The sequence below is a fragment of the Xenopus tropicalis genome, chromosome 8, assembly GCF_000004195.4.
Source record: "Xenopus tropicalis strain Nigerian chromosome 8, UCB_Xtro_10.0, whole genome shotgun sequence".
In the NCBI taxonomy this organism is placed as follows: Eukaryota; Metazoa; Chordata; class Amphibia; order Anura; family Pipidae; genus Xenopus; species Xenopus tropicalis.
The window spans coordinates 129910585-129937730 of NC_030684.2; the positions used below are offsets into that span (position 1 = coordinate 129910585).

General features: G+C 42.2%; 1 protein-coding gene across 1 annotated transcript; it reads left to right on the plus strand.

The window, feature by feature from the left end:
- The first annotated feature begins 13823 nt into the window (after positions 1-13823).
- Positions 13824-24720, plus strand: LOC100488315 (SLAM family member 9-like). The gene is made up of 6 exons (XM_002938759.4): positions 13824-14025; positions 16041-16130; positions 17533-17841; positions 19959-20240; positions 20484-20597; positions 22586-24720. Exons 1-6 carry the CDS (start codon positions 13944-13946, stop codon positions 22627-22629), a joined length of 921 nt encoding a protein of 306 aa, XP_002938805.4. The 5' UTR covers positions 13824-13943; the 3' UTR covers positions 22630-24720.
- The last annotated feature ends 2426 nt before the right edge of the window (positions 24721-27146 follow it).

Consider the following 27146-nt stretch of genomic DNA (forward strand, 5'->3'; position numbering starts at 1 on the left):
AAACTGTTAAATGGCAGAGTGAATTATTTCCTATGTAAACAGTGAAAACCAGAAAAATTATGACAGTTTCCCTTTAAAAGTAAACATCCTATTGGCTACTATTGAATACTACTCCTGTGCCAACCTAGTGCCTTTTACATATGGGGGTTAATGTTAAAAGTGCTGTCCACCCAAAAACCTTTAAGTGTAGTAAAAGAATTAATACAACCCAACATCTATATATAAATATTTTCACTTCCAGGTGGAGTAGAGGTAGAGGTTTCTCTTGATATTTAATTATAGATTAGCAGCCAATATAAAGGCATGTATGGCTACAGAACCTGGGTGTTTGGTATCATTACAGAACTAAAAACAAATCCCCACAAATGATTATCCATTCTCTACTCACCAGTGACTATCAACGTGGGATAATGGCAGATATCATGTACATAAACGCTCTGATTCTTTTTATCTCCCGGGTTTTGTACCAAACATAGCAATTCCATATTGTCTGCCCTATTGTGCAGGGATATCTCCACTGTGCTTCTCCCAGTATAGTGCTGGTACCCAGCGCCTTTATATCTGTACAGCCAACTGAGGGACCCCGAGGATACGTTGCTTGGAACGGAACAATGAAGAGTAAAATTACACCAAGTCTCGCTGTTGATAACTCCTTCTGTTTTTATGTCTGGTAACGGAACAGGTTCTGTTATAAAGGAAAAATATTAATACAAATTAGCTACATACAGTATCATTGTAAAGGTCAAGCAGTGTCACTAATATATATATATATATATATATATATATATATATAGTCCAATAATAAACCTGCTATATATATATATATATATATATATATGTTGTAGATGAGTGTACATATATAGGCCTGCTATCCGATTGTCCCTCAGGCCAAAATATACAGATATTGTGCAAATTCAATTGTTCTATTAATTGGGGCTGAATCACATGAAGGTGAAGTGAAGCGGAGCTGCTAATAAACCATTGCCATTCAATGTTTTGGAGGGTCCGTGCAGCCAAAGGGCTGGCACCACTCTACAGCAGATGTAGAATGAAGAGAGTATAGTGTCCACACAAACTGCAAGAATTCTGGGAAATCTGTACAAATAGAGCTTTCTTGTCTACACCTTAACTGCAACACAGCATTACATGGCACGGTTTTAATAAGGATGTCTTGCAAATATAATATGCTCCTTTGGGTCATAGAATGGACCTGGCAATGACTGGTCCCCCCCATAGTTGTATCAGCTTTACCCAAATATATTGTGTGTCAAGGACTGTCTAGATGCCAGCAATCATATATTAACTCATAGAGCTGGGTTTGTAATGAATAACCTATGTGGGGCGCCATAAGGAAATCTAATTGGGTTATGTGCCACATCCCTATACATGTACGATTAAATGGTGCCACCAATCAGACAGAGTAGCTAATAAAGATATGAGAAAAAAAGATGTTCAAATGTATGTTATATTCCTGATTCACTGTTAGAATACATACCATAGACGGTGAGATTGAAATATACTGTTTTTATATCCGCGTTTCTAAGAGTAATTAACAATTTATAGACGTCACTGTCCTCCATTCTCAGGTCTCTGATTCTCAATGTTGTTCCTCCGTCAGATGCTTCCAGGCGGTTAGTGAATCGACTGTTCTGGATTATTAAATTGAAATCCTTGTATTCTGCCAGTTTGAAGGTATCGCCAAGGTGTTCCAGTTCCCAGACTACTCTTTTTAGTGGGACCACCCGCTGCACATGGTGTTGGAAGGAGACAGACTGGTTTAGGAGCCCATTCACCTGGAGAGGAGCCTCTTGCCTTCCTGTAGGGAACAGTGGCAATTAAACATACTAATAACTCTTTCTTTGACAACATTATAAGTTTCAATGGATACAAATACAGTTAACAGAGGAGTTAGGTCATTGTAAGTACCCTTCTCTATACTAGTGCTCACAAAGAGCCTACACCTACATTCCAAGTTCACCCATTTGTCAGAAAAAGGTATCTGAATTGAAACTGTAAGCATCTTCTGATTGTTCTGATTTGCTGCCAAGATCCTCCTTTTTAAACATTGTGTAAAAAGGTTTTTCATATAACATTGTCCTTACCCGAGACCAGCAGGAGAGAAGGCAACATGAGTAGAATTGTGAGCTCTTCAGACATCTTCCTGTGCATGTTCTGTGGGTCTGGGCGCAGGGGTTATACAGTGTGGGGGAGGCAGAATGTGAGATAAAAGGAAATGCAATGACCGTACTTTATTATACACCTTCTCTGTAACCACTGGGTTCCTTCCTAGGAGGCTGGGCAGTCACTTCATAGGGGAGTAAAGTATAAAACTATCTCAGTTTCACAAATAATATAATATAAACCCAGCAGATTAATTTATTGTACAAAGAAATAGCAACACAAGGATACACGGGTCAAACAAGTATAATTTTTAGTCAATGTGTGTAAAAAGCTGGAGGGATAAAACAGAACTTTTTACAGGATCTTCATATTGTCAAGGTACCAGCTACGCAGTAAACACCAATAATAAATGGAGAAAGGGCTGTTTAAGTTTCCATAGGACAAATTATATATATATATATATATATATGACAGGCAATTGGGTTAGAATGAAACAAATGGGTTGCAGAGCTATTTAATTCCGTTTGTTGGAGCCATTGAGCTGAACGATACAGTAGACAGTATGGGTCATTTCAGAAGGAAATGCAAAATAAGGCACAATTCATTATTTATTCACCTACAATGCAACATTTTCTCCCTGAATTCTGGGGTAATTGTGCCCATCACAGGCTAATGAAAATGTATCTGCCTGCAGGGTCACACTGGGCCGGCGGCCCTGACCCGATCCCTGTTGCCGCCAATGTCTTCCCCTGATACGTTAAACTCACGCGTGTTTAGGTTGAGGATGCCGGGCGGGTGGCGGGGGCCCCTGCAGGGGGTTAGGGAGGGCACGGTGGGGGCCTCTGTGAGGGTGCGGGTGACGCGGCCGGAGGAGGTACCTTGGGGGGTGCGGGGCCCCTGGGGTGGCAGCCCCGGTGGACCCTGCACCCCCCAGTCTGACCCTGTCTACCTGAAGGGGGAGGTGCACACTATAAGGTTAGATATAATAACAATAATATGATTCACCCCTCTTACTAGGGTTACGGTTCTTTTGACAAATATAATGGCAAAAGCATGATGGGCAATTTCTTACAAGTTGGTCATGGGTAGTGAATTCTACGTATTTCCCTCCCCTGCAAGCTGCCATGAGTGGTTTCTAATCCAGCCCACTGATTATTAGATGCCTTCACTTATACTCTAGTGAGCAAGCACATCTTATTATCAATGAAGAATAATGAAGAAAGGGTACAGCGCTAGATGTAGTTGGGTTTGGACAATCTACAGGCAGCTAATAAAATCTGGTTCTAAACAGTGCAAATTTGACTGTACTGCAGGAACCCTCGGCCAGACTAGAGCAGTGGCAATAAAGCTTTATTTGTGGCTAGTGATGGGCGAAAAGTTTCACCAGGCATGGATTCGTGGCAAATTTCCGCGTTTCGCCATTGGCGGATTGTTTCGCAAAACGGATGAAAAACTTCGCTGCGAAAAAATTTGCCGCACGTCCAAAAATTGTCGCCAGCATCAAAAAAGAATAGTCGCGGGCGACAAAACAATAGCCACGCGACAAAAAAATAGCCGCGGGCGACAAAATAATAGCCGCGCACGACTAAACAATAGCCGCGGGCGACTAAACAATAGCCATGCGACAAAACAATAGCCGTGTGCGCCGAAACAATAGCCGCATGCGAGGAAACAATAGCCGTGCGACGAAACAATAGCCGCGTGTGACGAAACAATAGCTGTCCGACAAAACAATAGCCGCGGGCGACGAAACAATAGCCGCGCGACAAAATAATAGCCGCGGGCGACGAAACAATAGCTGCGTGACAAAATAATAGCCGCAGGCGACAAAATAATAGCCGCGGACGACAATTTTTTTTGTCGCACGACATTTTCGCTGTTTCGCGGATCTTTTGAAAGATTCGCAAATTTTTTGGCGAAGCGAAACGGAACAGATTCGCTCATCACTATTTGTGGCCATTGGCTGTGTTTGGCTATGAGGCCATAACTTGAAGAGGTTCTTCATCAGGAGAAACTCACCATTTGCTAATAGTTTATCAAAAATAATTGTTTAATAATTGCTTTCTAGTTTCTAATATGCAGAGCACAGCAGACAGAAAGGCTCTCTGAATGAGGGCCACTTTTTGGGCCCCTCCGTGCTTTTACACTTCATTCTGGGGCCCGGTAGTGTAAATGCCCTCTAGTAGGTTACAAGTAAGTAACAAATCTGTTGGCTGATAATTCTGCAGAGAAAAAAAGCCATAAACATAATCGTTTAACAAGCTAATGAGACGAATCTACCCCTGGGGGATACAAGTAAATGCTATAGAACCTTGGTTTACCACACACACACTTACTAATCTGTTGGCTCCCAGTCAGTGCTGTGGTTTCTATGGGAGGGGATTTTTTAATTCCAGAGTAATGTAAATGGAATTCTGCCATTGTGGGGTTAAAATAAAGTTCATGTTTATAATAAGTCAAATGCCAACTGGCTGGATTTAATAGAAGAAAAAAAAACAGAGGGCTCATATTCCAAAGCAGCAGTCATTGCAAGGTGTGCAATTTGGGTGCAAATCATCAGTTCTTTGACCCACATTGAAGCATTTGTCCCAGAATTCTAGCATTATCGTGGGCGCCGTGTAATTAGCACATCACAACACGTGTGTGATTTATAAATGTTGATGTATTTTTGGCACAACCCAATAAGGCAGCTGTGAATGCCAGACTTTGGGCCAGTTTGGCTCTGTACTTTGCAGCACTGGCGCAGGCAAAACATTATGTATTTGGAGTTTGTATATTCTCCTCCATCTATGTGTGGGTTCCCTCTGTGTGTTCTGGTAACCCATAATAAACACATGGGTTAAATGGCTTCTAATGAAACTGACCTGTGTGTGTGTGTATGGTAATACAAATCCACTATATTAACAACAAATCATCCTCTGTACAGCTCTGTGTTACATGATGGCGCCTATCAGGGTGAGAAAAGTCTTTTTTTTATAATTCGTCCCATTACGTTGTATACTTAACCACAATCAACACATGAGCTCTTTGTGCATCATACCATTATAATCGCCCCCAGTTAATGATTGCAAACCACGTGCAATGACCATTTCCTTTGTCACATTAACAGGCACTTATTATCCGCTTACGCCCCTTTATTTATTCCACTTTCTCTTGTGCAGCTTTGTACCGACATACAGAGACCATGTGGGACCATTTATCTATATATCAACCGGTTTGGCTGCCTTTGCTGCTTTCCCTCCAACTTCTTTCAGGTCAGTACTAAGTCATGTCTAATTTCTACTTGTTATAATCATTATTATACTGATATATTCATATAAAGTCACCATATGGCTATAATATAATACTGTACGTGAACATGTTAATTCTTTTAAATGAGCTGCTTTTTAGCTTAGACTATCTTGATATAATTATTAAGAACAGTGCAAAGCAGGCACTCACATAATTTTGGAGCAAAGAATGCCTGGCCTTGATATAATTATTGGTATTATAATAAAAAAACCTAAAAACAAGTTACCTTAGAATGTCCCTGTACTATCTGTAGGCATCGCTGTACCAAGCTGTCAGCCTAATAGGAGACCTTTCTGAGATATACCTGGACTTGCCTTCATGATGCCCATCTATGCACTGACCCCTTGTAATTACACCTCCTCCCCAGAGCTGAATGGAAAATAGGAATCTAATATCATGGTGTTTTGGTGCTAATAACCATAATAATAATACAGGTATAGGACCCATTATCCAGAATGCTCGGGACCAAGGGTATTCCAGATAAGGGGTCTTTCCGTAATTTGGATCTCAATACCTTAAGTCTACTAAAAAATCAATAAAACATTAATTAAACCCAATAGGATTGTTTTGCATCCAATAAGGATTATTTATATCTTAGCTGGAATCAGTTACAAGGTTCTGTTTTATTTCTACAGAGAAAAAGGAAATCAGTTTTAAAATTCTGAATTATTTGATTAAAATGGAGTCTATGGGAGACGGGCATTCCGTAATTCGGAGCTTTCTGGATAATGGGTTTCCGGATAAGGGATCCCATACCTGTATTTCAATTAGTCATCATTTTTTCTATTTTTAAATAGTTTTTGAATTATTTGCCTTCTTCTTTTGATTTTTCCAGCTCCACTGACCCCGGCAGCCAAAAACGATTGCTCTGTGAGGCTACAGTTTTATTGCTATTGTTACTTTATATTCCTTATCGTTCTATTCAGTCCCTCTCCTATTCATATTCCAGTCCCTCATTCCCACCACTGCCTGGCTGCTAGGGTCATTTGGAGCTGCTGAAATTCCAAATTGGAGAGTTGCTACATAAAAAGCAAAATAACGTAAAAACCACAAATAATAAAGAATTAAGACCAACTGCCATTTGTCTTAGAACACCACTCTTTACATCATACTAAAAGTAAATATTCATGTGCCGATTCAATACAATGAAAATGGGACCATCTAGAAAACAAAGCAGAAATTCTGCCGTACAGGGCTGCGTACATAAGTAGTGCTATACAAATAAAATATACATATTACAGTGTTTGAGGGGTTAACCAGCTTCTTTGTAATACTAATGACATTAATACAATAATAAGTTCATTCAATTAATAATTTAATGCCTGCTAACAATTACTTATAGGTAATAAGTGATTAAAAAACAAACCCTAGTACTTAGTACTAATAACCACCAGGTGGCAGCAGAGAGCAGTTTGGAGACCAATAATAATGCAGTGCTCTCTGATAATAGTTTTTGAGTCAGCATTATGTTACTGTTCAGGGAAAAGGGCTAGAGAGAGGTTGAGCAGACGATGGGATTTTAACCTTCATACCCACTTTCCTCATCCACCAACCCTAATCACGTCAAAGACACCCAGCCACATAAGTAACGTTAAACAATGGCACAACTACCCCCAACAAATACATGTTTTTTTCCTAATCACTGCCCTATGCTTAAAGAAATGGAACAGAGCTATCTTAAATGAGAAAAAGAAATACTCTCCTTTGTTGCATCCATGGACATGTTGGAGGACCTCACAGTATTCTTCAAGATTGTTGTTGTTGAAGATATTGCTATCGAGCCATTAATTGTTCTGTTCCTTATTTTAAATAAGACCAAGCAGTGTAGTAAGGACAGTAGCAAGTAATAGTTTAGGGCTAGGGCTCTGGTACACGGGGAGATTAGTCGCCCGCGGCAAAACTCCCTGCTCGCGGGCGACTAATCTCCCCGAGTTGCCTTCCCTCTGCCATCCCACCGGCGAACATGTAAGTCGCCGGCGGGATGGCAGACGCGGCGGCGCGATTTCGCGCAAATCGCCGAAAAAGACTCGCGAGTCTTTTTCGGCGATTTCCCGAAATCGCGCCGCCGCGTCTGCCGGCGACTTACATGTTCGCCGGTGGGATGGCAGAGGGAAGGCAACTCGGGGAGATTAGTCGCCCGCGAGCAGGGAGTTTTGCCGCGGGCGACTAATCTCCCCGTGTACCAGAGCCCCTAAGAGTTTCAGGAGGCTGCCCCAGGTGCTGCCCAAGGGCCATCAATTGACTGGATAGATAGGCCATTAGGAGGGCCCCCATACACAGGCAGATGTGCATATAGTGTGCATAGGAACTACATATTAAAGTTGGGGTGATTTTCATTGACCATACCAGCACCGGAACCTTAGGTTCTAGAGTAGCCAATCTTGTTTACTATCCATTCTAGTTGACCATCTCAGAGCCTGCATCTTTAGGTTGAAGAGTAGGCCAATCTTATTTTCTGTTGAATAAACTGCGCCTTGGTACAAGTTTAGGTGAAGCCCATCTTTCAAGTTTAAGGAATAGACCTACACCTGTACAAAGGTTCATCACTTGGCTGAGCAAGGACTAAGCATTCAGGGTTAGTGTTTAAAGTTTCAGTGACATGTCTTGTATTCAGAGAGTAGAAGAACAAATGGTAGAGTCTAACCAAAATCATAAGCCTGCTAACCTACTCTAAGCCTGGCCATTGACAGTATATTTAATGTTTCCTTCAACTTAAGGAAGACAAGATGCCTTCTACCAAGTGAGCGGGATTTTAAATCAATCTGTTTGCCTGTCACACCAGCTGGACTTTCCTGTAGAAAGAGTAGTCTGGGAGCTGGACCACAATGGAAGTGCCTTCAAACTAGCAGAATATGAGGATCAGGCAATAATTACACTAAACAGTCGATTCTCCAATCGCCTGGAAGCATCTAACAGCGGAACAACCTTACGAATCACAGAGCTGAAGATGGAGGATAGCGAGATCTATAAAGTGATAATTACTCTCAGAAATGCAGATATCAGAACTGTGTATTTTAATCTCACTGTTTATGGTATGTATTGTAGAATAGCTAGGTTTGAGTACTTAATGCCAGACAGTGGCTGCAAAGGCCAAAAGGAATATTAACATGTATATTTAAGAGAGGCAAGCACAATTCTGCCCACTGTTTGGGGTTAACAGCAACTATTAGGTAGGTGCTAAAAGCAACCGATATTTAAAATATATACTGTATATACTCGAGTATAAGCCTAGTTTTTCAGCACCCAAAATGTGCTGAAAAAGTCACCCTCGGTTTATACTCGAGTCGGGTGCCATGGGTCCCTCCAGACTAGCACCCTCTGTCCTTTGTGTGCAAATTAGGCCCCCCCACAACCAGACCCTCCTGTGCCCTGGCCCGCTCCCAAATTCATCTTCATCTACCATCCTCACCTGTCCCATTCTGCACCAGACATTGCACTTTATATTCTATATAAACTATATATAGTTTTGAAGGATTTTAACTCTTTGTGTTGCTTGGTTGCAGATTGAGCTAAGGGGATAGTACTCTTAAGGTATCATTGTTGTTTTTGGTGAGCTAGTTTACTGTTTTTCTTTGAAATAAATATTTAAAAACATATACCCCTCTGATGCCTCATTTAATGTAATTTTATTGGTATTTATTTTGATTATTGAAACTTAGCAGCAGCTGCTGCATTTCCCACCCTTGGCTTATACTCAAGTCAATACGTTTTTCCAGTTTTCTTAGGTAAAATTAGGTACCTCGGCTTATACTCGAGTATATACAGTAATATATCACATCATATTGAACATTAGGGTTCATTTACTAAGGGAGTGATAAGTTAATAAAATGTACTGTTATAAGTAATTTTTGACTTAAATAGATAGTATTATGAAAAGTAAGATTCCATAGCTATTATTGCTCTTTTAAAACATAGAACCTGTCCCTGACCCCAAGCTAAATGCACACACGGAGAAGGACAAGACGTGGTGTAACATTACTCTGCATTGCTCTGTGCCAACTAATGTGTCCCTGGGGTTCTTCAGCTGGATGTACAGGAATGGGAGCTCTGGGTACCAGCACTATGCCAATGGTACCACTATCCATCTAGCACTAATGGATATTCCCCAAAATATGGAATTCCTCTGTTTGGTACAGAATCCTGCAGAGCAAAAAAATGTATCTGCTCATGTAGAACAGATCTGTGAGAATGTGAATAGAATAGTAGGTAAGTACAATATGGCAGCCATGGTTTATTTTGGTTAACTCTATTGTAAAATGTGATAGACCCAGAGACTGCAAAGGTTAATATTATAGCACCGTGTATAGGGAAGGGCAGTGTGACCATACCCCAAGAGTAAAGCTGCCAATTAATCTTATGTAGGTTTTTTAATGTGACAGTTAGTGAACGCCGTATTGCAACAAAAACAACAGCATAATATGTTGATGTATAATATACAGTAGGACCCCTACAGGGGTTCTGGCCAGGGGACCAGAAAAAAATGGTGTAAAGTCTGGAAAAGTGTAAAATTATGGAAATGCTTTATGCATTATATGTTAGTAGGACTACAAAACAATGTTTGACCCAAAACTCACATTAATTGCCATTAAAATAGTAGTTCTTTAGTATATAAGAGAGAGAGATTTCTCAGCCTATCTGGTATTCGTGCAGGGCTCCTCGGTTACTCTATAAGCTGCTATTGGTTGACCAGCCCTACAGTTTTTTTACTACATGACAACCAATCAACAGTTACCTTTGATCTGTTTAGTGCAGTTAGAATAATGAATGCATGTGTCTGATTGGTTGCTATGGGCTACGCACTATAGTGAGCTTTATTGTATCTCTGTACAGTATATAACAGATGGTAATAGAATACCTTTACCTAAGTTCCAAGTCAACTTTGTACATCCTTGTTTTGGTTACAAGACAAATGTCAATATGTTTTTTGTTACAGATCATTCCTGCTGGATTAAACTTTATGTCTATCTCCCCATCTTGGCAATACTCTCTGTTATAGTGCTACTTACTGCAAGATATAAAATACCATAAGTGGAAAAGTGACCAGAAGCCCCTGTATGGGATGTATGTCTCTCCCAGGCTAAAAGGCCAATGAAGGTGCTGGAATTAATTGTTGTCACCTGTGATATTAGGGTGGAGCTGGGACTGAGCTCCGCCCCACCCAGGAAGTAGGAAGTGGAAGTTTGCATAGTCTTTGGGATAGCACAGAAAAAAAATCAGAAGATTGTGAGTGAATTATTAATATTTTTCCAAGATTACTTTACCTTAATAATTCAATGCATATGTTATGGGCAGTTGAAACTTATTTTATAAAAAAAAAAAAACCTGCTGTGAATAAAACACAGGCAACTGCCTGCTTCAATTTACCCTGTGTGTCGCTTTCTCTCACTTTGGAATGGTATTACCACCTCTGCCATTTGAGTAAATGCCCACATACAATGATAAAAAGTAATTGTTGTATTTGTAAGAGAGACATACATGATATTTGGACTTTTTTTGATGCAACCGCAACTTTCTTAACACAACTGCAACGTATTTGACGTGGCCACAACTTTTTTGACGCAATCGCAACTTTTTCCTCATTAAATTTTTTCCTTGTGTATCTTTGCATCTGTTTCCCCCTCAAAAAAAATCCACCAATGGTGAAATGCAGAATTTTGCTGCAAATCCATGCCTGGCGAAAAACTTCGCTCATCACTATTGGAAACTGTATAGCAACCCTATCCGATTTAATACACAACTGTTGTTGTTGGCGCTGACATCCCCTGTGTTCTGAATTATGGGTCAGCCTTATGGTATCATTGACTCACGCACCAGTGCTTATAATTTACACCTATCCTGTTTAAATGGGACAGCCCAGAATCATGGACAAAATGGCAGTAAATTACCAAAATGGTGTAAATATTGGGATATGGGTGTGGCTGGCCATGACAAGGTATGATGTGAGAGCAATGAGTATTAAAGGGATTCTGTCATGATTTTTATGGGGTACACAGCAAATAATTCCCTCTGCCATTTAACATTTTATTTTTGAACCAACAAATGTATTTGTAGCTGTAATAATGGTGTGTAGGCGCCATCTCAGTGCATTGTGCCTGAGTCTGAGCTTTCAGCCAGCACTACACATTAGAACTGCTTTCAGCTAACCTATTGTTTCTCCTACTCCCATGTAACTGGAGGAGTCCCAAGCCGGACTTGGATTTCTTACTATTGAGTGCTATTCTGATACCTACTGGGAGCTGCTATCTTGCTCCCTTCCCATTGTTCTGCTGATCGGCTGCTGGTAGGGGGGGATATCACTCCATCTTGCAGCGCAGCAGTAAAGTGTGCCTGAGTCTGAGCTTTCAGAAGGAGCCAGCGCTACACATTAGAACTGCTTTCAGCTAACCTATTGTTTCTCCTACTCCCATGTAACTGGAGGAGTCCCAAGCCAGACTTGGATTTCTTACTATTGAGTGCTATTCTGATACCTACTGGGAGCTGCTATCTTGCTCCCTTCCCATTGTTCTGCTGATTGGCTGTTGGGGGTGAGGGGGGGGGGATATCACACCAACTTGCAGCGCAGCAGTAAAGTGTGGTCACATGGCTGTGGCACCCTGGGAAATGAAGAATATGGCTAGCCCCATGGGAAAAACAGATTACAATGCAGGATTCTGCTAGAAAAGCTCTATTAATTGATTGGTTTAAAAAAAAACATGTTTCCCCATGACAGTATTGCTTTAAATAAAACTGAAATCAAGTACCGTGAAGGGATCTGATAGTATCTTTGTGGTTTGAGACAAGGCACACAGGAAGTGGATTTATTTGACATGCCTTTTACACTTTCTTAAAAACACAAAACTTGTAACAAACACTTAAGTTTTGTGTAGCATGGAAATTTCCTTAAATTGACTTTCCAAGGTACAAAAGACACTAAAGTTGACCACACACAGGCCACCAAAAGTTGCTTACAGTCTATCCAGACCAAGTTGGCAGCATAGGCTTATGTATGGGGCTCATTGATTGGCTCGCCACACTTACATATGGCCAAAACCCAGGCAGGTATTGATTCAGCAAGTTTAAAAATCCCACCGGACATGGAATGCATTGGTGCATTGATACAAGCCTCATCCAACGGGTCACTGCAAGCCCCACTGTATCATCTGATTTTTGCCCCTAGGGCCAGCAATCAAATCAGCCTGATTTGGCCCAGCATGTGGGTGGCATTGCCAAATGAGTTGATCTTGCTGTGTATGGCCACCTTAAGTTTGTATGGGTGCAGTAGCCAATAAGATGTTTGCTTTAAAACAGGTGACCAGTATATGCTACCTGCTGACTGGTTACTAGGGGTTACTGCACCTGGGCAAAGTTAGTGTATTTAATTAAATGCATTAACACATAGGGATATGATAGCAACTATTTTTATTAAAAATTGCCGACCTGGACACCTTAAACCACCAGACCCCTTAATAACCACCAGCACAAGAAAGCCTCATAGGACTCATATATAGATTGTAAGCTCTACGGGGCAGGGACCTCCATCCTCTTGTGTCTTTGACTCTTACCCTCCCATATAGATTGTAAGCTCTACGGGGCAGGGACCTCCATCCTCTTGTGCCTTTGACTCTTACCCTCCCATATAGATTGTAAGCTCTACGGGGCAGGGACCTCCATCCTCTTGTGCCTTTGACTCTTACCCTCCCATATAGATTGTAAGCTCTACGGGGCAGGGACCTCCATCCTCTTGTGTCTTTGACTCTTACCCTCCCATATAGATTGTAAGCTCTACGGGGCAGGGACCTCCATCCACTTGTGTCTTTGACTCTTTGACTCTTATCTTATTGCAACTGTATCTTTTATTTATTTGTGTTTATTGTTATACTGTGTATTTATCTATTATTATCTTAATAACCCCGTTTATATTATTTATATTCTACTGTACAGCGCTGCGTACATAAGTAGCACTTTATAAATAAAGATATATATACATACATACATAGGACTCTTTCCCCATATATTTCATAGAGTACCTCCTAGTTATCCCTACTGCACCTCCCTAATGTATGGGAAATAACAGTCCTGTTTCATGGACCCCAGCATTCTAAATGGATGTGTTGTTACTTGATCAACCCAAGAATGTTGTCAGGCACTCTCTGCAATAGTAATGGCCCCCTTCTGGCGCAGGAAAGATAAGTGCTGGGGGGCAGCATTGAGCAAGAGCTTTAATATTATCCATTATAATGCTCTACTGAAACTTTAGGGACTGGGTGCTTGTATATGGAACAAACTGAGATCCTATACAGAAATAGCTTTATTGCCAGCAGCCACTGGTCCCTAAGGGTTGGAGTGAGGACTAGGGATGGAGCAGGAATTTACAAGTGATTTACAGGATAGGCCTGTGGAACTCTGGCCAATGTGGCTCTTTGCCACATTGGAGAGCAGAAAACTCACTCTGCAGGGGATCTGGGCACGTCTGTGTGTAGAAGTGAAAGTGAAAGCTGAAAGCATAAGCATTCATGGGCTGAGCTACCCTCCCATCTACTTTAAAACACCCTATGCTCGAGCAGGACTTTATTTTGCTGAATTCCAACATGGATTCCTATTTATACCTGCTCCTGAAATTTCTGCTCTTTCTGGGTAAGTCTCACTTCTGTTTCTCTTTGAACCTGCTTTAGAATTGCCGTTACCTAAGCTCAAACTCTTGGCTGCCATCCGGGCTTCGGAACTGATTTCAAAACTTGTCGGTCGTAAATAATACTGCGTCATTCCTTCATGAAAGTTTTGCAAACTCCATAGTTCTATACAACTGCGAACTTGTGTTGTGGTTTGGCAATCTTAAATGAGTCGCATAATATGAAGTTATCTGTGCCAAAAATGCACTTTATTATTATTATTTTATTCCATAAATACAAAATAAACAAAAATAACACATAGTACCTCAGTGTTATAAAAACTCCACTGTCTGCCCTGATTACTTTCTCTGCACTTGCACGGGAAGCAGTGTGTATTAATAATTAGTGCTTTACAGAGCATTTGTAAGACTGATAGCAGGTGTTTGCAGGTGATTTTGGGGGGGGGGGGGTTGCGAGGGTTATTTGTCTAAAATCAGGGTTGTATTATTTATCAAAATATAACTGTATGTCCTTTAGACCAGTTTCCTCAATTCAACCTCTTTAAATTGGACATAGGTCATGTCCAGGATAGTGTTGGGCACACTTTTATGGTCCCTTGGGGGCTGTCAGTTAGGGTTTTTATTATAAACTTCACAAGAAAGAATTAACTTAACTCATGCCGGCCAATAATTTCAACTTTCAACCAAAATTCACCCCCCCAGTCCACTGGCCAAATGTCCCGATGAAGAACCTGAGTAATGGACAAAAGCAGTCTCAGTCCAATGAAGAGTCTATGCCTTTGCCGTGGATTTCCGGAAGAGGATGATGGAAAATCAAAACTATTTACATCCATAGGAATTTGTTGCTCCCGGTAGGCTGTCGGTTAAATGTTTGATAGGACATATTTAGCAGTGCAGTTGAATGGTGCCATCTGCTTCATAGCTTGGATATCACAGTGCTGTCGCTTCCTTTCAGGTTCAGGTATGTGACTATACAATAATTCTAACAAACTATAACAATAACAAATCTCCACTGCACTACAAAACTCCTCTCCTTCACCGCTGGATATTTTTAACTCTTTTCCCCTTACTTCATTTTTAACGCATGGTCCTTGCATGCCTGTCTGCTCGCCTTTCCTATGCAAAAGTAAAGATCATTGACTACTTGCAAGATTAGGCTAATGCCACACGTGGCGTTTTTACGCTGTGTATTTTCTCAGCCTCAAAACGCCGCACAAGCCACACAGCCCCTGACTATGGCGTTTTTCAGCCTAGTACTGGTGACGTAGCAAATCCCGTTTCCATGGTGCTAATAGTGCGAAATAGTAAAAAACGCAGTGTATTTCCGCTAGGTCTGGCAGCTGCCTTTGTGTATACATAGGAATAGGTTGCTGTGTAAATAAAGGCGTTTTCCAGCGTATTTCCGCATTGTGTGGTTTGCTTCGAGTCTTTTCAAGTTATTTCTATGGATGATGATATCGTGCGTTTTTCATCCGCCGAGAGAATTAGAAAATACGCAGCATAAAAACGCCACGTGTGGCATCAGCCTTACATTTTCATCCCCCAGTCACTGAGTAGATCATCTATGCAGGTAAGGCAAGCAGGGAGGCATAAATCATCAAGTAAGGGGGAATGATTTAAAAGCCCCATTAAGAAAGAGCAGTGCAGAGAGTTGTTCAGAAAGCGGAGTTTTTTTGTGTCCAGGGGATTTTTTTTTTTACAGGATAGGGCTTGAGAAAAAAGGAAGGAAAATCTTCAGTAAGAATCAAAAGCTGTAGTAATCAACCCTACAGGAAATAGTTTCCTTCTCCATATGAGGACATGGAGTGGTTATTTACAGCAATGTATTTTACTAAATATGTGGGTTTACATCAGTGATTTTGTGATTAATAGTTATTATTATTGCTCCCAAAGAAAAAAAAAATCTAATCACAGAACTAAAGGTGTCCCTATCACCTCAAACAGTAACATATAAATGATTGAAACATTTTTTTTGAATCTGATAAAGATAAAAAAAAAATCAGAAATCTTTCTTTCATAGATACAAGAAGTTCAACACCAGCTGCCTCAACCAAAAGGGGAATAAGGCATGAGGTTTCCTATCAGGCACAAGCGCTACAAATGTCACAAGGTAATGAGATTATGTCGGGGAAGGATGTGGTATACTGAGCAGTAATCGCTGTTTTGTACAAAGGTCATGCTTGGGGAGCTATAACTTGGACTAACTGTGTAGGTGGGATATTGTATTTGGAGGGGATAAACCCAAGAACAGTCAATGGAAGGTTTAAATGGAAGTTCTCAAGTGGCCATTGCTGTGCACTCAGGGAATAACATGGTGGTCAGAATACTAATAATTGCAAAGTATAAATAGATATGAAGTGTGTAGTTTCTGTGGGGCCGCATGTAAAGGTAAGAAGGAAAGAAAAGGCAGTGGTGATCAGAGTATAAAGACATAAGGGAGAACCTCTAAAGAGTGCAGGGCTGTAAGAGAAGGGGCAAGAGACCCTAAAGCCACTGGTGGGGCCATGACTGTTGAGGTCCCAGTGGGACTCATATACACTCTCATTATGTGAAATATGACACAAGCGACCTTCCTCAAGATTTGGAGGAGTGCTAAAATATTATTATATAACGTCCAGCCACATCTAATGGTGCAAAGGAACAACTGGATAGCTAAAAATAAAATTAAATAGTTACTTGCCAAACAAGGTATGGTCAACCTCCACAATCTCCAGTATATATTGCCAAAGTCGCCTTGGTTGACAGATTTTCTTGTATAAATAAAATACACTTGCCGTTAAAGAGCTTATCTCTTTATCTGCATTTTGGGGGGGTGTTACATATATATATATACTTTTAAATATACATGCTACGTCTACTCTTCAATTCTACCAAGAAAGATGAATTCTTCATGGTTAAAAATCCTTTAGAACTTAGATGCATAAGAGATGCAAGTCTTTGGCTGGTAGCATCTAAAAAACATTATATTGTATTGAGACTAGACACCTCTTATTTATACCATACCTGTATGTCCATATACTAGACCATTTCTATCTTCTCAGCAGCTGCCCAAAACCCAAGTAAGATATTCACTATAGACTCAGCCCCTCAGTTTGCTCTTTCTACCCTGGAGACAGAATAAAATGTGTTGAACATGGGAGTTGAACATGGGATCTTGAGATCTTCTCAAAACAAGATCTTTCTTGCCTGATGCCACCAGTTTCTCCAGTAAGGAAATAGCTTAGGGATCTGGGAACGTAGTGACTAAGCAGTGAATCCATATTACTTGTTTTGATGAAATATTCCAGAAGGTGAGAGGAACCATCTGAGCCAGGGAGAAGCAGCACTGTAAAAAGCTGAGAGATTTTTCTAAACAAGTCCTAGTCAGGTTTTGGACTTAGAATTGTGCCTTCTTTTTTGGTGCCGCTCTCCATATCTGCACTTGCCCAAAACTCCTCTCTAACACTACAGGCACCTCCCTGGGAAAAGTCTCTTCTGACCATTCATCTTTTCTGTTTTCATTGTGTCTATAGGAAAGAACCGCATTACCCAAATCAATGCAATTGAAAAGAAGCCCATAACATTTTGGGTCCATCCTGCTAGCTGCTTCCCAGAAGATATTTCCGTTATATGGAAAAACAAAATAAACTCCCAGCAAGTAGCTGTGTGCAAAGCAAATTCAAAGAGAATCCATGGACGTTTCCTGAACCGGATTCGGTGTACGAGGAACTCCGTTACACTCTATAACCTGGCCCTGAATGATAGCGGCACCTTCACACTTTCTTCTACTTTTCCATGCAAAGATGAAAAGGAAATCAAACATTATAATCTTACTGTGTATGGTAAGTACCAAGCCTTGTGCTTCTACATTGCACTGTGATAGTATCATTTAATAGTATATTAGATATGCCTTTCATATGTAGGGACCCCAAAGATTTGGGCCCCTTTGCCTGGGTTCCCCTTTAGACAGGCATACCAGTGGGTGGCCTTGTGAGATATGGACACCTAAGGGTGGTCTTAATAGTGTGTGTACTATAACTATTCTTTCCAGGTTAAAAGAGAGTTTCACTTGCAGTTCAGCAGTGACCACTAGGGGGTGGTGTTCTGCAATATAAAAGGGGATGACTCACAAGCCATGAGGTCTTTCCTCCTGGGACTTCCCCTCTTTCAGAGGTTAGCTACAGGATCCAGTTAGATAAATCAGTTAGACGTTTAATAGTCACTCTAGTTGTGAAAGGGTAGATATTACTTCCCAGCATTACTGGCCATAGTTCAGGTCCATTCAGTGGCTAGCTCAGGTCACAGCATATTCCCAAAGAGGGGAGATTATCTGGAGAATGAGAATCTCCTGGTTTGGATAAAGGGGAGAGGATACCTGAACCTGCATATCATATTACTGAATACTGTTTGGATTAAATAAAGAAGTTCATTTGGTTCATCAGCAATCTCTAGTCTACTGGTCAATTCCTCCCCAGGCAGATCCACAATAAACTGGTAAGCACTCACCCAAGGGGCAGCAAGGTCCTGGGAGTTGCAGAAGTTGCCAGTTGCGGCCTACACAACCTATCACAGCTCAAATGGCACACACGCTCAAAGATACTTATAGCCAACACTCACGGGTGTGCTGCACATGTTAGGAGTCATGCATTAGTATTTGGAGCTTTGACCAGTTCTTGGATTTTAATGAATAACTGAACTGTGATACGGTAATATGTTTGCAGTGTTCCTCTAGAAAAAAAAGTATCGTATATACTCGAGTATAAAATGTGCTGAAAAAATCACCCTCGGCTTATACTCGAGTCACAGACCTTACATACTGGCACTCACATCTTCCCTCAGTCCCGCTCTCGTTCTATGCCAGCTTCCCAGAACATTATCCTGCTGACTGCGCGCTCTTCTGCACTCCGCAGGGGCGTGTGAAGTCACTTCCGCCCCGACAGTGGCGTTGGGGGCGCAAGTGACGTCACGTGCCCCTGCAGAGCGCAGAAGAGCACGTAGTCAGCAGGATAATGTTCTGGGAGCTGGCATAGAACGAGAGCGGGACTGAGGGAAGAGAGTGCCAGTATGTAAGTCTTTATTCTCTGCGGGAGATTCTAAACCAGAGGGAGAGGCCATAGCCATTTGCATTGATGTGCAGGGATTGAAACTACACCTGGGTGCTGCCACATTGCTCTATATGTGTATATATATTCATGTGGCATACCTTGTATACTGGGGCAAGCACACCCTTAGTGAGAGTGGGGAGTTACACTTATCAGCAATGTGTTCTGAGACCTTGAATCCTGAAATCATACAGCTCAAGTCTCAGGTGACCAGCATCTTACTAAAGTGAATGGGGGGGGGGTACATGAGTAACTGTGAACCTTCTGGTAGTTAACTGGCTGCACAATTCAGGTGATGGTGAAGGTAGTGCTAATGTTTGTGGAATAAAACTTTAAAGAATAAAGTGTGTTTTTAAATATCCTATTTTTAGCATATGTGCCATTGGTCTTCATTTTTATTTATTTATTTTTTAATTATTTGCTGCCCTCTTCTGCCTCTTTATGCTTTCAGGCAGCCAAAAAACTATTGCTCCGAGAGGCTATTGGTTCTCAGTACCATATCTCACCTGGCTCTCTATTATTACCTATAATTAGTACCTAATTACAGTATTTCCCATTAGTAGCAATGCTGATCAGGTATATCCATTTCATGTAATCAGCATTACTAATACAGGTGAATACTGTTAATTATTATTAATTACCATAATTTAAAGTTACACACATACAGTACAGTATGGTATAGAAGTAAAAAAAAAAAACTCACTACCACCCTAGGCTTATACTCGAGTCTATACGTTTTTCCAGTTTTCTTAGGTAAAATTAGGTACCTCGGCTTATATTCGGATCGGCTTATACTCGAGTATATACGGTATGTAGTAATTCCACTTCCTGCCAACAAACCATTTTTCTAATCACAGAGTTCGTGCCTGTTCCACATATAAAAGCAGAGCTGGAAAAGAACACTCCATGTTGGTGCAACTTCACTCTTCGTTGCTGGGTCCCCTCATCAGCGGTGGAATACAGTTGGGCAAAACTGGTTAAAAACCACGGATACCAACATTATAAGAATGGCAGCATATTAAGGGCCACTTTGCAGCCAGAGTCCTGGCACGAGGAGTATCTCTGCTCGGTGTATAACCCGGCCGATACTAGCAGTGCCACTATTCATGTGAGCGACATCTGTCCTCTGTCGGCACCCGGTAAGTGGCAAATATGTATTGTTTAGGAATTCTGCTCCCTGGGAGATCTACTAATCTATAATTACAATAACAAACATATAATAAATGTAGCAGGGCTTCTTTTAGATTATAGATAGATATCAAGTTATCTGTGCTTCCATGGAGGGCATGTCACTTTAAGCTGATCTTCCTTATATAAATAATATAATATAAATACTATAGCTACAGTTTACTCATTCTGACTTATTCATTGCTTTATTACAGATGCAGTTAGCATCCGCTGCGACTTTCTTATTACCGTGGGATTTTGGCTCATTTTGCTCTTGTTTGTGATTGGAGCAATTATGATCATCTTGGCCTCCAAATTCTACAGAAGAGGTAAAATGTTTTTTATATGGAGAGTCATTTTAATAGTAACTTTAGCCAAAGGGTAAGTGCCACTCCTATCACTATATCAAAGTGAGGCAGGAAGTGGTCACTCTACCTGCTAGCCAATAGCATCCATATGTATGTATGTATATCTTTATTTATTTATAAAGTGCTACTTATATACGCAGCGCTGTACAGTAGAATACATTAATATAAACAGGGGGTTATTAAGATAATAATAGATAAATACAAAGTACAGGTATCGGACCCCTTATCCGGAAACCCGTTATCCAGAAAGCTCCGAATTACGGAATGCCCGTCTCCCATAGACTCCATTTTAATCAAATAATTCAGAATTTTAAAACTGATTTCCTTTTTCTATGTAGAAATAAAACAGAACCTTGTAATTGATCCCAACTAAGATATAATTAATCCTTATTGGATGCAAAACAAGCCTATTGGGTTTAATTAATGTTTTATTGATTTTTTATTAGACTTAAGGTATTGAGATCCAAATTACGGAAAGACCCCTTATCCGGAATACCCTTGGTCCCGAGCATTCTGGATAATGGCTCCTATACCTGTATTATAATAAATACAGATAAATACAAGATACAGTTGCAATAAGTTAAGAGTCAAAGACACAAGAGGATGGAGGCCCCTGCCCCGTAGAGCTTACAATCTATATGGGAGGGTAAGAGTCAAAGACACAAGAGGATGGAGGTCCCTGCCCCGTAGAGCTTACAATCTATATGGGAGGGTAAGAGTCAAAGACACAAGAGGATGGGGGTCCCTGTCCCGTAGAGCTTACAATCTATATGGGAGGGTAAGAGTCAAAGACACAAGAGGATGGAGGTCCCTGCCCCATAGAGCTTACAATCTATATGGGAGGGTAAGAGTCAAAGACACAAGAGGATGGAGGTCCCTGCCCCATAGAGCTTACAAACTATATGGAAGGGTAAGAGTCAAAGACACAAGAGGATGGAGGTCCCTGCCCCGTAGAGCTTACAGTCTATATGGGAGGGTAAGAGTCAAAGACACAAGAGGATGGAGGTCCCTGCCCCGTAGAGCTTACAATCTAGATGGGAGGGTAAGAGTCAAAGGCACAAGAGGATGGAGGTCCCTGCCCCGTAGAGCTTACAATCTAGATGGGAGGGTAAGAGTCAAAGACACAAGAGGATGGGGGTCCCTGCCCCGTAGAGCTTACAATCTATATGGGAGGGTAAGAGTCAAAGACACAAGAGGATGGAGGTCCCTGCCCCGTAGAGCTTACAATCTATATGGGAGGGTAAGAGTCAAAGGCACAAGAGGATGGAGGTCCCTGCCCCGTAGAGCTTACAATCTATATGGGAGGGTAAGAGTCAAAGGCACAAGAGGATGGGGGTCCCTGCCCCATAGAGCTTACAATCTATATGGGAGGGTAAGAGTCAAAGACACAAGAGGATGGAGGTCCCTGCCCCGTAGAGCTTACAATCTATATGGGAGGGAAACTTACAGACACAAATAGGCAAGATACGTTCCCTTCTGCCCAGCAACTAAGGATTTGAACCTGTAGGGGATTTAAAGCCATAAGGGCCATTTAACCCTATAGGTCCCTACACTATGAAAATTATATTCAATAACTGCAATGAAGAAGCACTCCCTCAGATCTAGTATATGAATATAAAATCATATAATAATTAGTGGGGACTAATTTTGGGTTTTATCCAGGAAATACACTAATCCCTGTAAAAATTCTGTATCTAAGGACCAAAGTTCTCTATATATCTGTATGTGAGGAGGGATACAATCAATGGATACTAGTAGCCTTTAGTGATGAGCGAATCTGTCCCGTTTCGCCCCAATAGCGTAATGGGGAGATTCGCTGTGAATCCATGCCTGGTGAAAAAATTCGCTCATCACTAGTAGCCTTACTCAGAAATGGTGCCTTTAGTAGAGGAGTAGTAAAAGTCTAATATAACATAACCTTTCTTCTCTATCTGGTTTGTTTATTCCAGGATCGCCCCCTGACAGTGGGAAGCCAATGAAATGCCCGGATTAATGAAACACTGCAATGTCTGATATAACTGTGAGCTGTGGGAATGTCATTATGTTATATTTCATTAAGGCAATGAGCATTTACACTGGTTTTGCTGTGAAAAAAAGACTCTCATTTTGCAAACTCTTGCCATTTTCATGAATTTTTCAAGTGAAATGGGACAGATTCGCTCATCACTATTACAGAAGACCATGTATTGTAAATAGCCTATTTAGCCATATTTAAAGATTGCATTCATAGAAAGAACTCAAAGCAGGTTTATAACGCAAATATGGCAAATGCAAAGAGCTCCCTCTGGTGGACATATAAATAACATGGTATATATTTATACACTTTATTTGTGAGAGCTTTAGGTACATTTTTGGAACTGTGCTTATACCCTAGAGGACAATCTATCCATTTGTTTTGTTTTGAGCTTGGCATCAGGAAATTGTACTGAGACTCTTATGGTTAATTAAGCTTCTGCCCTAACCTTTAGTTAGATAATATATATTTGACATACTAATCTTTTATTTATATATGTTTGTGTATTTATCCAGTAGATAGAGCTTGTTCTTTTATACAATTTATGCACTTTTTTTGTTAAGTTATTGCAGAATACCATGAAACAGTAGGTGCTCACTCTAGCCACAAACAAGGGACAAAAAATAGCCTTATGTGTTTCCTACTACACTGAATATGATCATTAATTGCTGTGAAATGTTCAAGGCTATTTCTCTACATAACATAAATACATACTAAAGTTCAGGGTCGGACTGGGGGGTGCGGGGCCCCTCCCAAGGTGCCCCCGCCAGCTGTGTCCCCCACACCCCCTACAGGGGGCAACATAGAAACTCCTTCCATGTCTGGAGTCATACCTGGAACCACCTGGGCTGCAAGGCAGCTCTGCCTATTATAAATTACAGTATTTTAAAGTGCTGCATAACTCGCTGGTGCTATATAAATTTATGATCCATGCATTAAAGGGGCAAATGTCATGGAAATTCAAAGCTGTATATTATTGCCCCTTCTTGCACTGCTGGTACTATCTGATGAAACAATGTAGAAAAAGTCTGTCAGTATTGTAGGTGTTAGGTGACAGAATGGCATTCCTTATGATGGGTGCATTACAGGAGAGATTGTTTCTATATAGATTCATTTAATAAATAAGCTAAAGACCTTTGGGAAAGACAATTAGCAGGTGTTTTTTTCCAAACATTCCATTATGTTTTCAACCACTCAACCCAATACAATGTGACATTGGTCACTACAAAATAGTAGTATAAATTGCACAAAGTACAAAGAAGAATGTAAAATCAAAAATCAATATTTCCTGGTTTTGTATTGAGATCAGATGAAGATGAGTAACCAAGAGAAGGGTGGGGGGAGAATAATTATTATTTACAGGAAATTATAAACACTGAGAGAAAATATTAAGGTCTCCTGAAGGAAAAAAGGGGGATTTATTACTTCCCCTTAATACAAGGGAGGTGCTTTGGATTTTCACATTAGATAAACCTAAAGGAGTAATCTGCACCCACAGTTCCATAGGTGAGGGTTAAGGCCTCCCATCTCTGGTTTTAAGGCAATGCTATGTATGCCTGAGGCCTGTGACTACTTTCTGTTGTAAGAAGGACATTGCACTTTCTCGATCTTTATGGCCCTTCTCCTCCCAACCCTAATGTTTTTTGTGTGCACTTCAGAATATCAAGGGTTTTTCAGTTCTAGGTGGGACATTACATTAAATTCCACTAGGTGGCATCATAGAGGGTTCTGAGATTATAACTGAATGTGAAGCCCAGAACATGTCCGATCATGTTTTTCCATTTTTGGTCAAATGTACGACGTTGTATTAATGATTTAATAAAAAGTGTTATATTTTAGTAAAAAGCTGTTGCCACTTATTATTTCTTGTTATGTGTGATTTGCCCCATGCCTGACTGAGACATGGGTGGATTCCCATAATATGGACCACTGATGTCAGAGGAGAGGTGAGCCTGGAGAGGTGTTTGCATAGAATTGCCCCATTAGGAAAAGCATTTGGGAAAGTGGCAGGCCTATAGCATAGGGGACTATATTATTAAAGAGGTGGTTCAACATTATGTGATCTTGGAGTATGTTATAAAATGGCCAATTCTACGCAACTTTGCAATTGATCTTCAAAATTTATTTTTTTGCAGTTTGTTATTTATTTGCCTTTTTCATTCGACTCTTTCCGATATCCAGTATTAAAAACATACTTTACTACATTTAGGGGCAGATTTTTTAATCCAGGAACGCTCCGAGCATTTGTTCGAATGCTCCGTGCGTATTTTCGGTGACTTTTTCGTACCTTGCGCGACTTTTTCGCACAAAATCATATTGTCACGCTGAGAACGAAAGTTTCGGAATTCATTCAAGCTTCGGTATTGTGAATTTCCTTGGGCCAGGTTGGAGCTGCAGAGTGCCATTGAGCCCTATGGGAGACTTTCCTTGGGCCGTGTTGGAGCTGCAGTGTGCCATTGAGCCCTATGGGAGACTTTCCTTGGGCCGTGTTGGAGCTGCAGTGTGCCATTGAGCCCTATGGGAGACTTTCCTTGGGCCGTGTTGGAGCTGCAGTGTGCCATTGAGCCCTATGGGAGACTTTCCTTGGGCCAGGTTGGAGCTGCAGAGTGCCATTGAGCCCTATGGGAGACTTTCCTTGGGCCGGGTTGGAGCTGCAGAGTGCCATTGAGCCCTATGGGAGACTTTCCTTGGGCCGGGTTGGAGCTGCAGAGTGCCATTGAGCCCTATGGGAGACTTTCCTTGGGCCAGGTTGGAGATGCAGAGTGCCATTGAGCCCTATGGGAGACTTTCCTTGGGCCGGGTTGGAGCTGCAGAGTACCATTGAGCCCTATGGGAGACTTTCCTTGGGCCGGGTTGGAGCTGCAGAGTGCCATTGAGCCCTATGGGAGACTTTCCTTGGGCCGGGTTGGAGCTGCAGAGTGCCATTGAGCCCTATGGGAGACTTTCCTTGGGCCGGGTTGGAGCTGCAGAGTGCCATTGAGCCCTATGGGAGACTTTCCTCGGGCCGGGTTGGAGCTGCAGAATGCCATTGAGCCCTATGGGAGACTTACCTTGGGCCGGGTTGGAGCTGCAGAGTGCCATTGAGCCCTATGGGAGACTTTCCTTGGGCCGGGTTGGAGCTGCAGAGTGCCATTGAGCCCTATGGGAGACTTACCTTGGGCCGGGTTGGAGCTGCAGAGTGCCATTGAGCCCTATGGGAGACTTTCCTTGGGCCGGGTTGGAGCTGCAGAGTGCCATTGAGCCCTATGGGAGACTTTCCTTGGGCCGGGTTGGAGCTGCAGAGTGCCATTGAGCCCTATGGGAGACTTTCCTTGGGCCGGGTTGGAGCTGCAGAGTGCCATTGAGCCCTATGGGAGGCTTTCCTCGGGCCGGGTTGGAGCTGCAGAGTGCCATTGAGCCCTATGGGAGACTTTCCTCGGGCCAGGTTGGAGCTGCAGAGTGCCATTGAGCCCTATGGGAGGCTTTCCTCGGGCCGGGTTGGAGCTGCAGAGTGCCATTGAGCCCTATGGGAGACTTTCCTTGGGCCGGGTTGGAGCTGCAGAGTGCCATTGAGCCCTATGGGAGACTTTCCTCGGGTCGGGTTGGAGCTGCAGAGTGCCATTGAGCCCTATGGGAGACTTTCCTCGGGCCGGGTTGGAGCTGCAGAGTGCCATTGAGCCCTATGGGAGACTTTCCTCGGGCCGGGTTGGAGCTGCAGAGTGCCATTGAGCCCTATGGGAGACTTTCCTTGGGCCGGGTTGGAGCTGCAGAGTGCCATTGAACCCTATGGGAGACTTTCCTTGGGCCGGGTTGGAGCTGCAGAGTGCCATTGAGCCCTATGGGAGACTTTCCTTGGGCCTGGTTGGAGCTGCAGAGTGCCATTGAGCCCTATGGGAGACTTTCCTTGGGCCGGGTTGGAGCTGCAGAGTGCCATTAAGGCCTATGGGAGACTTTCCTTGGGCCGGGTTGGAGCTGCAGAGTGCCATTAAGGCCTATGGGAGACTTTCCTTGGGCCGGGTTGGAGCTGCAGAGTGCCATTGAGCCCTATGGGAGACTTTCCTTGGGCCAGGTTGGAGCTGCAGAGTGCCATTGAGCCCTATGGGAGACTTTCCTTGGGCCGGGTTGGAGCTGCAGAGTGCCATTGAGCCCTATGGGAGGCTTTCCTTGGGCCGGGTTGGAGCTGCAGAGTGCCATTGAGCCCTATGGGAGACTTTCCTTGGGCCAGGTTGGAGCTGCAGAGTGCCATTGAGCCCTATGGGAGACTTTCCTTGGGCCAGGTTGGAGCTGCAGAGTGCCATTGAGCCCTATGGGAGACTTTCCTTGGGCCGGGTTGGAGCTGCAGAGTGCCATTGAGCCCTATGGGAGACTTTCCTTGGGCCGGGTTGGAGCTGCAGAGTGCCATTGAGCCCTATGGGAGACTTTCCTTGGGCCGGGTTGGAGCTGCAGAGTGCCATTGAGCCCTATGGGAGACTTTCCTTGGGCCGGGTTGGAGCTGCAGAGTGCCATTGAGCCCTATG